Genomic DNA, 13,318 nt, shown 5'->3' on the forward strand with positions numbered 1-13,318 from the left:
ATAGTCCTAGAGAAAATATTTTTTAAAAAATCCACGTTTTTTGATAGTCCTAGAAAAATATTTTAAAAAAATCCACGTTTATATTTGCTCCATGAAGAAATATTTTTAAAAAATTCACGTTTATATTGGCTCCTTGAAAAATATTTTAAAAAAATCCACGTTTATATTTGCTCCATGAAGAAATATTTTTAAAAAATTCACGTTTATATTGGCTCCTTGAAAAATATTTTTAAAAAATCCACGTTTATATTGGCTCCCTGAAACAATATTTTTAAAAAATCCACGTTTATATTGGCTCCTCGAAAAAATATTTTTAAAAAATCCACGTTTATATTGGCTCCTTGAAAAATATTTTTAAAAAATCCACGTTTATATTGGCTCCTTGAAAAATATTTTTAAAAAATCCACGTTTATATTGGCTCCCTGAAACAATATTTTTAAAAAATCCACGTTTATATTGGCTCCTCGAAAAAATATTTTTAAAAAATCCACATTTATATTTGGGACTTGAAAAGATATTTTTAAAAAATCCACGATTATTATAGCCTCGGAAAAAATATTTTTAAAAAATCCACGTTTATTTTGTCTCCTTGAAAAAATATTTTTAAAAAAATCCACGATTATTATAGCCTCGGAAAAAATATTTTTAAAAAATCCACGTTTATTTTGTCTCCTTGAAAAAATATTTTTAAAAAATCCACGTTTATATTGGCTCTTTGAAAAACAATTTTTAAAAAATCCACGTTCATATTGGCTCCTTGAAAAAATATTTTTAAAAAATCCACGTTTATATTGGCTCCTTGAAAAAATATTTTTAAAAAATCCATGTTTATATTGGCTCCTTGAAAAACAATTTTTAAAAATCCACGTTTATATTGGCGCCTTGAAAAAATATTTTTCAAAAATCCACGTTTATATTGGCTCATTGAAAAACAATTTTTAAAAAATCCACGTTTATATTGGCTCCTTTAAAAAATATTTTTAAAAAATCCACGTTTATATTGGCTCCTTGAAAAAATATTTTTTTAAAAAATCCACGTTTATATTGGCTCATTGAAAAACAATTTTTAAAAAATCCACGTTTATATTGGCTCCTTGAAAAAATATTTTTAAAAAATCCACGTTTATATTGGCTCCTTGAAAAAATATTTTTTTAAAAAATACACGTTTATATTGGCTCCTTGAAAAAATATTTTTAAAAAATCCACGTTTATATTGGCTCCTTGAAAAAATATTTTTAAAAAATCCACGTTTATATTGGCTCATTGAAAAACAATTTTTAAAAAATCCACGTTTATATTGGCTCTTTAAAAAAATATTTTTAAAAAATCCACGTTTATAATTGCTCCTTGAAAAAATATTTTTAAAAAATCCACGTTTATAATGGCTCCTTGAAAAAATATTTTTAAAGAATCCACATTTATATTTGGAAATTGAAAAAATATTTTTAAAAAATCCACGTTTATATTGGCTCCTTGAAAAAATATTTTTAAAAAATCCACGTTTATATTGGCTCCTTGAAAAAATATTTTTAAAAAATCCACGTTTATATTGGCTCCTTGAAAAAATATTTTTAAAAAATCCACGTTTATATTGGCTCCTTGAAAAAATATTTTTAAAAAATCCACGTTTATATTGGCTCCTTGAAAAAATATTTTTAAAAAATCCACGTTTATATTGGCTCCTTGAAAAAATATTTTTAAAAAATCCACGTTTATATTGGCGCCTTGAAAAAATATTTTTAAAAAATCCACGTTTATATTGGCTCCTTGAAAAAATATTTTTAAAAAATCCACGTTTATATTGGCTCCTTGAAAAAATATTTTTAAAAAATCCACGATTATTGATAGCCGTGAAATAAATATTTTTAAAAAATCCACGTTTATATTGGCTCATTGAAAAAATATTTTCAAAAAATCCACGTATATATTTTATCCTTGAAAAAATATTTTTAAAAAATCCACGATTATATTTAAGCCCTAAAAAATATTTGTAAAAAATCCTCGTTTATTAATAGTACTTGGAAAAGATTTTAATAAAATACTCGAAGCCCCGTGATGTCCTTTTTTATTTTTTTATGTTTTAACTTGGACTCCTCAACTTTATGGGCCATTGAACCTATAATCAATATTACGCCTGTTTGATGTTTATACCTCTGTCGTGCAGCATTAATGATGTTAAGAAGGACATCAACCTCCACCCCCCCACACTGTTCCGAAAACAGAAATCCAAAAATCCAATCAGCACTATTGCCATTAAGTCCACTTTATTTATTTTTATCGCTGGTGTTAGCGCCAGCATAGCCACCACCACCACCACCACTACGGCCACTACCACAATTACCATTCCCATCATAAACACCGTGGAAATTTCTATTTCTAAGCATTTGGGAAAATAAACATTATCCAATCAGAGGACCAGGGAATGCGGCGATCTGGCTCTGGCTGGTCAACGATGACGACTGACTATCATCCAGTCACGATTGGAGTTCACACAACGAGTGCTCACTAGATTTTATTATGGCCAGTTGGCGGGTCGGCTGACTAGCTGGCTGGAGGTGCTTCACTGCAATTGACCTTTGACAATTGGAATTCTTTTTGCATCATTCGTGGAGGGATGCAGGAGATCGCGAACGCACTGCAGTGCCCCTCTACATGGGGCCAATGTGAATGCGAATGGACACAGTAACATAAGTCAATATTAAATGACCCACAAATATGATGATTGTCTGCCGGATAAACAGTTTAATACAAAACCGAAAAATCGCTCCACACACGAACACACACAAACGCTACATTAACACCCACACATTCGAACACAACGAATGGCGAATCTAATATTCAGACGCACTTTAGTCGTAAATATGCTTTGATGGCCGCCTGGATGGACATGGGGCTTAACGTAATTATGGAGATTGAGTTGTTGTGTTCAATTGAATTGGAAATTAGGATTCAATGTTGTTGTCGAGGGAAGGGAGGATGTTATTGAAGATTGAAAAGATGTAAGTGGAAAATAATTTTTAAAGCATACATTTTCAAGGTCCATTTTGAAAAATATTTTTCTAAGAGGCATTAATAAACGTGGATTTTTTAAAAATATTTTCTCAAGGCTTAACAATAAACGTGGACTTTTTAAAAATATTTTCTCAAGGCTTAACAATAAACGTGGATTTTTTACAAATATTTTCTCAAGGCTTAACAATAAACGCGGATTTTTTAAAAATATTTTCTCAAGGCTTAACAATAAACGTGGATTTTTTACAAATATTTTCTCAAGGCTTAACAATAAACGTGGATGTTTTAAAAATATTTTCTCAAGATTTAACAATAAACGTGGATTTTTTAAAAATATTTTCTCAAGGCTTAACAATAAACGTGGATTTATTAAAAATATTTTCTCAAGGCTTAACAATAAACGTGGATTTTTTTAAAAATATTTTCTCAAGGCTTAACAATAAACGTGGATTTTTTTAAAAATATTTTCTCAAGGCTTAACAATAAACGTGGATTTATTAAAAATATTTTCTCAAGGCTTAACAATAAACGTGGATTTTTTTAAAAATATTTTCTCAAGGCTTAACAATAAACGTGGATTTTTTTAAAAATATTTTCTCAAGGCTTAACAATAAACGTGGATTTTTTTAAAAATATTTTCTCAAGGCTTAACAATAAATTTGAATTTTTCGAATATATTTTCTCAAGGCTTAACAATAAACGTGGATTTTTTAAAAATATTTTTTCAAGGCTTAACATTAAATGTGGATTTTTTAAAAATATTATCTCAAGGCTTAACATTAAACGTGGATTTTTTAAAAATATTTTTTCAAGGCTTAACAAAAAACGTGGATTTTTTAAAAATATTTTCTCAAGGCTTAACAATAAACGTGGATTTTTTACAAATATTTTCTCAAGGCTTAACAATAAACGTGGATTTTTTAAAAATATTTTTTCAAGATTTAACAATAAACGTGGATTTTTTTAAAAATATTTTCTCAAGGCTTAACAATAAACGTGGATTTTTTAAAAATATTTTCTCAAGGACTATAAATAAACGTGGATTTTTAAAAAAATATTTTCTCAATGCTTAACAATAAACGTGGATTTTTTAAAAATATTTTCTCAATTCTGAACAATAATCGTGGATTTTTTAAAAATATTTTTTCAAGGCTTAACAATAAACGGGGATTTTTTAAAAATATTTTCTCAAGGCTTAACAATAAACGTGGATTTTTTAAAAATATTTTCTCAAGACTTAACAATAAACGTGGATTTTTTAAAAATATTTTCTCAAGACTTAACAATAAACGTGGATTTTTTAAAAATATTTTCTCAAGACTTAACAATAAACGTGGATTTTTTAAAAATATTTTCACAAGGCTTAACAATAAACGTGGATTTTTTAAAAATATTTTCTCAAGGACTATCTATGAACGTGGATTTTTTAAAAATATTTTCACAAGGCCTAACAATAAACGTGGATTTTTTAAAAATATTTTCTCAAGGCCTAACAATAAACGTGGATTTTTTAAAAATATTTTCTCAAGGCCTAACAATAAACGTGGATTTTTTAAAAATATTTTCTCAAGGCTTAACAATAAACGTGGATTTTTTAAAAATATTTTCTCAAGGCTTAACAGAAAATCGTGGATTTTTTAAAAATATTTTCTCAAGGAATGTGGATTTTTTAAAAATATTTTCTCAAGGCTTAACAGAAAAACTTGGATTTTTTAAAAATATTTTCTCAAGGCTTAACAATAAACTTGGATTTTTTAAAAATATTTTCTCAAGGACTATTTATGAACTTGGATTTTTTAAAAATATATCTAAAAGACTATTAATCCAAATTTATTATAGACCTCAGAAATATTTTTGATTAATTTAATATTTGGCATAGTTAACTAATAACTCCTCCAAATCACTTCTACCAATATCTCCCTTTCCAAAAATCGCCATTGAACTGTAACAAGGCAATTTGACTCTTGTTTTCATTGAAGAGTTAATGAAAATATTTTGAACTACACAAAAAAAAGATGGTTATTGGCCACCATTGTCTGTGTGAAAGGGGAAGCTGGAGAGATAAGGACACTTTCAAATATCTTTTCCTGCCATTTCCAAGAGAAAGTCACACCATCAAATAGCCAATGCTTTCAGGCGACAAATTAAAAAGCACAAAAATAAAATGCAGAATCTTAATAAAAATTTCAAAGACTGAACAATGAAGTTAATTGCCCTGCAGCATGGTAGAGGAGGTGGTGGGGGGAAAAGGTGGAAGCAAATGACTGACTAGGTAAATAGGTAAACGATATTTTATTGATAATTTAAGATTAATGAAGTTGAACGAGAAGTTAATTAATGAACAGTTTCGTCCCCATTACGGGGAACCTTAATGTGAGCCAGGATGAAAAACAGATGTCGGGTAGTGTTTGGGGTGGGAGGTGGTAGAGAATGGCAAAGGCCAAAGAAGACGTTCGGCACTTTGTAATATTTGATAAAGCTCGCCACGGCATGGCAGGGATAAGAAGAGCATCCTTGTCATTAGAAAGTCAAGGCAGTGATTATTATGAGCGTAACACTGATTAGGTTAATGATGAGACATTAATATTAGCGAGAATAAGTTAGTCCTTAAGATAGAGAGTGCAAGGAAAAGAGGAAGATGTAATGGATCTTGAAAAATTAAATAAAAAATGTTTAGATAGGGCCCTTGATAAAATATTTTTTTAAAAAAATCAAGTTTTTTGAAAGAAAATATTAAAAAAAATCACGTTTTTTGAAAGTCCTTGAGAAAATATTTATAAAAATCACGTTTATTAATGGTCTTTGAGAAAATATTTATAAAAACCCACGCTTACTAATGGTCTTTGAGAAAATATTTTTAAAAAATCCACTTTTATTGACAGTCCTTGAGAAAAAAATTTTAAAATATCCACGTTTATATTGGCTCCTTGAAAAAATATTTTTAAAAAATCCACGTTTATTGATTGCCTTTGAAAAAATATTTTTAAAAAATCCACGTTTATTGATTGCCCTTGAAAAAATATTTTTAAAAAATCCACGTTTATTGATTGCCCTTGAAAAAATATTTTTAAAAAATCCACGTTTATTGATTGCCCTTGAAAAAATATTTTTAAAAAATCCACGTTTATTGATTGCCCTTGAAAAAATATTTTTAAAAAATCCACATTTATTGATTGCCCTTGAAAAAATATTTTAAAAAAATCTACGTTTATTGATAGTCCTTGAAAAAATATTTTTAAAAAATCCTCGTTTGATGGTAGTCCTTAAAAAATATTTTAAAAAAATCCACGTTTGATGGTAGTCCTTAAAAAATATTTTAAAAAAATCCACGTTTATCAATAGACCTTGAAGAAATATTTTAAAAAAATCCACGTTTATCAATGGACCTTGAAAAAATATTTAAAAAAAATCCACGTTTGATGGTAGTCCTTGAGAAAATATTTTTAAAACATCCACATTTTTTGTTAAGCCTTGAGAAAATATTTTTAAAACATCCACATTTTTTGTTAAGCCTTGAGAAAATATTTTTAAAAAATCCTCGTTTGATGGTAGTCCTTAAAAAAATCTTTAAAAAAAATCCACGTTTATCAATAGACCCTGATGAAATATCTTTAAAAATTCCACGTTCATTAGTAGCCCTTAAAAAAAAATCTTTTAAAACACCACGTTTATCAGTAGCCCTTGAAAAAATACTTTTAAAAACCGCGTTTATCAATAGCCCTTGCAAAAAATGTTTTTAAAAAATCCACGTTTGATGGTAGTCCTTGAGAAAATATTTTAAAAAATCCACGTTTATTGATAGTCCTTGAGAAAATATTTTAAAAAATCCACGTTTATTGATAGTCCTTGAGCAAATATTTTTTTAAAAATCCACGTTTATTGTTAAGCCTTGAGGAAATATTTTAAAAAAATCTACGTTTATTGATAGTCCTTGAAAAAATATTTTTTAAAAATCCACGTTTATTGCTAAGCCTTGAGGAAATATTTTTAAAAAATCCACGTTTTTTGATAGTCCTTGAGAAAATATTTTAAAAAATCCACGTTTATTGATAGTCCTTGAGAAAATATTTTAAAAAATCCACGTTTATTGATAGACCTTGAGCAAATATTTTTAAAAAATTCACGTTTTTTGTTAGGCCTTGAGAAAATATTTTTAAAAAATCCACGTTTTTTGATAGTCCTTGAGTAAATATTTTTAAAAAATCCACATTCATTGATAGTCTATGAGAGAATATTTTTAAAAAAATCCACGTTTGTTAATAGTCCTTGAGAAAATATTTTTTAAAAAATCCACGTTTGATCGTAGTCCTTGAGAAAATATTTTTAAAAAATCAACGTTTATTGATAGTTCTTGAGAAAATATTTTTAAAAAATCACGTTTATTGATAGTCCTTGAGAAAATATTTTTAAAAAAAATCCACGTTTGATGGTAGACCTTGAAAAAATTTTTTTAAAACATCCACTTTTTTTGTTAAGCCTTGAAAAAATATTTTTAAAAAATCCTCGTTTGATGGTTGTTCTTGAAAAATATTTTTAAAAATTCCACGTTTGATGGTAGTCCTTGAAAAAATATTTTTAAAAAATCCATTTTTATTGTTAAGCCTTGAGAAAATATTTTTAAAAATCAATTTTTATTGTTAAGCCTTGAGAAAATATTTTTAAAAAATCCACGTTTATTGTTAAGCCTTGAGAAAATATTTTTAAAAAAATCCACGTTTATTGTTAAGCCTTGAGAAAATATTTTTAAAAAATCCACGTTTATTGTTAAGCCTTGAGAAAATATTTTTAAAAAGTCCTTGTTTATTGATAGTGTCTTTGAGAAAATATTTTTAAAAAATCCACGTTTATTGATAGTGTCCTTGAGAAAATATTTTTTTAAAAATCCACGTTTATTGATAGTCCTTGAGAAAATATTTTTAAAAAAATCCACGTTTGATGGTAGTCCTTGAGAAAATATTTGTAAAACTTCCACATTTCTTGTTAAGCCTTGAAAAAATATTTTTAAAAAATCCTCGTTTGATGGTAGTCCTAAAAAAATATTTAAAAAAAAATCCATGTTTGATGGTAGTCCGTGAAAAAATATTTTAAAAAAATCTACGTTTATAAAATTTATATATTTTTATTATCCCCAATTTCCAAGTAATCACTTTCTCTTTGTTGCTTCTCCTTCCCCACTGAACCTTCATTACAATTTCATTTTATAGACATTCCTACATTTATAGTTATGTTAGATACACCGCTTATCTAATAAATCTTTTTATATTTCCTACCTTCTGCTTACTTCGAACTAACATCATTCTTCCTTCCATGCATTGCCTCCGGACTAGAGGTAATCGGTGGCACAAATTTTTCGGTTGTTAAACACAACCACAATTACCTTCACCGAAAAACCACTGCCAAAGACACCTTCAGGCCATAAGGCAGTGGAAGCTGGGTTGAAATGGGCTGGGTGTTGGTGTTCTTGAAATAATTTTTCTGTTAATTTTCCATTTCCTTCCTAGCTCTCTGTGTAGTTCTTTGCTAGCTGGCGTTTTTCTTGCTCGTTTGCCTGCTTTTTAAGTGTTTTGCCATTTAATCAGCATCACTCTTCAAGTTTTTGCTATGAAATTCGGCAAAAAATTCATAGCCACCTACCTAGCTTCCTTGTTGTAAACAAATTTGAAGAGGAAATTATCTTTGGAAGTTAAGAGGAGGTGAATGTCAGTTGTTTTGTTGTGGGGAAGGGAGGTTAGGTGTGAAATGTTGGAAGGTGAAGAGCAGAGAAGGGGTGAGGAGGTTGATGTATCAAAACCCAAACGATGCCAACCACAGTTTGGTAAAATTTTCACGGATTTAATGGTTAACCGCAAGTTAAATATTTTTAAGGGCGGGGAGTCAAGCCTATCAGACCACAACGGAGGTTGATTTTTTATTTTTAAAACGATATTTTTGTAAAGATTTTCATTAATTTGCTCAAAAATATTTTTAAAAAATCCACGTTTATATTAGGTCCATGAAAAAATATTTTTAAAAAATTCATATTTTTAAAAAATCTACGTTTATATTTGGAACTTGAAAAAATATTTTTAAAAAATCCACGTTTATATTTGGAACTTGAAAAAATATTTTTAAAAAATCCACGTTTATATTTGGAACTTGAAAAAATATTTTAAAAAAATCCACGTTTATATTTTGAACTTGAAAAAATATTTTTAAAAAATCCACGTTTATATTAGGTCCATGAAAAAATATTTATAAAAAATCCACGTTTATATTAGGTCCATGAAAAAATATTTTTAATAAATCCACGTTTATATTAGGTCCTTGAAAAAATATTTTTAATAAATCCACGTTTATATTAGGTCCTTGAAAAAATATTTTTAATAAATCCACGTTTATATTAGGTCCTTGAAAAAATATTTTTAAAAAATTCACGTTTATATTAGGTCCATGAAAAAATATTTTTAAAAAATCCACGTTTATATTAGGTCCATGAAAGAATATTTTTAAAAAATTCATATTTTTAAAAAATTCACGTTTATATTAGGTCCATGAAAGAATATTTTTAAAAAATTCATATTTTTAAAAAAATCCACGTTTACATTTGGAACTTGAAAACATATTTTTAAAAAGTCCACGTTTATATTTGGAACTTGAAAAAATATTTTTAAAAAATCCACGTTTATATTTGGAACTTGAAAAAATATTTTAAAAAATCCACGTTTATATTTGGAACTTGAAAAAATATTTTTAAAAAATCCACGTTTATATTTGGAACTTGAAAAAATATTTTTAAAAAATCCACGTTTATATTTGGAACTTGAAAAAATATTTTTAAAAAATCCACGTTTATATTTGGAACTTGAAAAAATATTTTTAAAAAATCCACGTTTATATTTGGAACTTGAAAAAATATTTTTAAAAATTCACGTTTATATTAGGTCCATGAAAAAGTATTTTTAAAAAATTCATATTTTTAAAAAATTCACGTTTATATTAGGTCCATGAAAGAATATTTTTAAAAAATTCATATTTTTAAAAAATCCACGTTTATATTAGGTCCATGAAAGAATATTTTTAAAAAATTCATATTTTTAAAAAAATCCACGTTTATATTTTGAACTTGAAAAAATATTTTTAAAAAGTCCACGTTTATATTTGGAACTTGAAAAAATATTTTAAAAAATCGACGTTTATATTTGGAACTTGAAAAAATATTTTTAAAAAATCCACGTTTATATTTGGAACTTGAAAAAATATTTTTAAAAAATCCACGTTTATATTTGGAACTTGAAAAAAATATTTTTAAAAAATCCACGTTTATATTTGGAACTTGAAAAAATATTTTTAAAAATTCACGTTTATATTAGGTCCATGAAAAAGTATTTTTAAAAAATTCATATTTTTAAAAAATTCACGTTTATATTAGGTCCATGAAAGAATATTTTTAAAAAATTCATATTTTTAAAAAATCCACGTTTATATTAGGTCCATGAAAGAATATTTTTAAAAAATTCATATTTTTAAAAAAATCCACGTTTATATTTTGAACTTGAAAAAATATTTTTAAAAAGTCCACGTTTATATTTGGAACTTGAAAAAATATTTTTAAAAAATCCACGTTTATATTTGGAACTTGAAAAAATATTTTTAAAAAATCCACGTTTATATTTGGAACTTGAAAAAATATTTTTAAAAATTCACGTTTATATTAGGTCCATGAAAAAGTATTTTTAAAAAATTCATATTTTTAAAAAATTCACGTTTATATTAGGTCCATGAAAGAATATTTTTAAAAAATTCATATTTTTAAAAAATCCACGTTTATATTAGGTCCATGAAAGAATATTTTTAAAAAATTCATATTTTTAAAAAAATCCACGTTTATATTTTGAACTTGAAAAAATATTTTTAAAAAGTCCACGTTTATATTTGGAACTTGAAAAAATATTTTTAAAAAATCCACGTTTATATTTGGAACTTGAAAAAATATTTTTAAAAAATCCACGTTTATATTAGGTCCATGAAAAAAATATTTTTAAAAAATCCACGTTTACATTTGGTCCATGAAAATATATTTTTTAGAAAATCCACATTTATATTAGGTCCATGAAAAAATACTTTTAAAAAATCCACGATTATATTAGGTCCATGAAAAAATATTTTTAAAAAATCCACCCCTGTGTTTGGTCATTGAAAAAATATCCTTTAAAAAATCCAGCCTGGTCCTTGAAAATTATGTGTTTTGAAAATTCCCCATTTAAAATTCAGAGCAATTTCGGAACGCTTCTAAATTGATGAGTTCTAACATTATCCTCCAAGCGCATCGGTTCATTAAATCAAACGTGCATATTAGGTTTTTTTTGCGGTTCCAAGTCATCCATTCTGTTGTGGTCTGTGACCCAAATCAACAACAAGAATTAGCATTCTAGCTTTCCATTAAAGACTCTCTCTCGTTCTGGCCATAAAACAAGAAGAGATGAAAGCGAACCAACGAACGAGCGTAGAACAAAAATCTAAAGTAAATTCATTTGAGTTTTTTCCCTGAGTTTTGGTTGATGGCGACAAGACAATATCAACAACACATAAAACACAAACGATAAATTAGTTGAAGTCCTGGCTTCTCATCAGTTCTTCGGCAGGAGGTCTGAGCAGAGTTTGTGTGTGTGTGATACAAAATCCTCAACAACCACACACACACTCGTATTCCTCAATATTGCCCAAAGCCACAAAATTAACATTGTACCGTGTCATAAAAAAACAAGCAAAGCAAAACGTAACAAAAATTCAAAAAAAAAAAATGGAAAAACGAAAAATGATGAGGAGACGGGAAAAGCAACAAAAAAGGAAAATACACACATTTTCCGAGGGAATCAGGAGATAACAACATCAAACAAGACTAACTAGATAAGCACCCGTACAGGTGGTATTGGTCGGTTGCGGGGAAAACAAACATACTTTTTTTAACAAAAATTTTTGATCTCAAAAAATATATTTTTCCGAAGTCCTTTTAAAAAAATATATTTTTTTTTCGAAGTCTTGGATAAATGGGGATTTTGAAAAAAAAAATATTTTTTCGTGATTTCTATAAACGTGGATTTTTTAAAATAAATTCTATCGAGTTCTTCTATATACGTTTTTTTTTTCGAAATATATTTTCTCTAAGACGTCGATAAACGTGGATTTTTTAAAAAATATTTATTAAGCACATCGACAAACGCAGAGTTCTTTTAAAATATTTTCTTGAGGCCTTTTACAAACGTGGATTTTTTAAAAAATATTTTTTTAAGCGCTTCGATAAACGTAGAATTTTTAAAAAATATTTATTAAGCACATCGACAAACGCAGAATTCTTTTAAAATATTTTTTTTTTTTGAGGTCTTTTACAAACGTGGATTTTTTTAAAAAAAATATTTTTAAGCGCTTCGATAAACATAGAATTTTTAAAAAATATTTTTTCTGGGTCCTTGACAAACGTGGATTTTTTAAAAAATATTTTTTTAAGCGCTTCGTTAAACGTAGAAATTTTAAAAAATATTTTTCTGGGTCCTGGTCGAACGTGGATTTTTTAAAAAATAATTTTCTTAAAACTATAATAACCGTGGATTAAAAACAAAAACATTTTTTTGATGTCTTCGACAAACGTGGAAGTATTTATGAAGTATTTTTTTAAAAACTATAATAAACGTGGAGTTTTTTAATATATATTTTTTCAAGGTCTTCGATAAACGTGGAGTTTGTAAAATATATTTTTTCGATGTTTTCGAAAGACGTGGATTTTTTAAAGATACTTTTTCGAGTCTTTGATGAACGTGGAATTTTTAAAATACATTTTTACAAAGACTTCAAAAACGTGGATTTTTTAAAATATATTTTTTCAAGATCTTCGACAAACGTGGATTTTTTAAAATATATTTTTTCAAGGTCTTCGATAAACGTGGATTTTTTAAAATATATTTTTTCAAGATCTTCGACAAACGTGGATTTTTAAAAAAATAAAAAATATATAGGATTCCTTTATTTAAAAAATATTTTTTCCAACTTTTGTACAAACGTGGAATTTTTAAAAACTATTTTTTCAAGGTCTTCGATAAACGTGGATTTTTTAAAATATATTTTTTGAAGGACTATATCAAACGTGGATGTTTCAAAAAATATTTTTGAAGGAATATATCAAGCGTGGATGGTTTAAAAAATATTTTTGGAGGACTATATCAAAGTGATTTTTTTTAAATATATATATTTTTGTAGTCTGCAGTAAACGTGATTGTTTTAAAATATAGATTTCTCAAGTCTATAAGAAACCTGCATTTTTTATAATATAC

The 13,318-nt window shown here is 26.7% G+C and overlaps 1 protein-coding gene across 1 annotated transcript in view; it reads right to left on the minus strand.

Moving 5' to 3' along the window:
- Positions 1-2,266: 2,266 nt before the first annotated feature.
- Positions 2,267-13,318, minus strand: part of LOC131806469 (pickpocket protein 19-like) — a 47,433-nt gene continuing 36,381 nt past the window's right edge. The window contains exon 5 of the mRNA XM_059130565.1: positions 2,267-2,378. Coding sequence (XP_058986548.1) covers positions 2,267-2,378 — 112 coding nt within the window. The remainder of the gene's footprint in view (positions 2,379-13,318) is intronic.

The sequence above is a fragment of the Musca domestica genome, unplaced genomic scaffold (genome assembly GCF_030504385.1).
Source record: "Musca domestica strain aabys unplaced genomic scaffold, Musca_domestica.polishedcontigs.V.1.1 766, whole genome shotgun sequence".
In the NCBI taxonomy this organism is placed as follows: Eukaryota; Metazoa; Arthropoda; class Insecta; order Diptera; family Muscidae; genus Musca; species Musca domestica.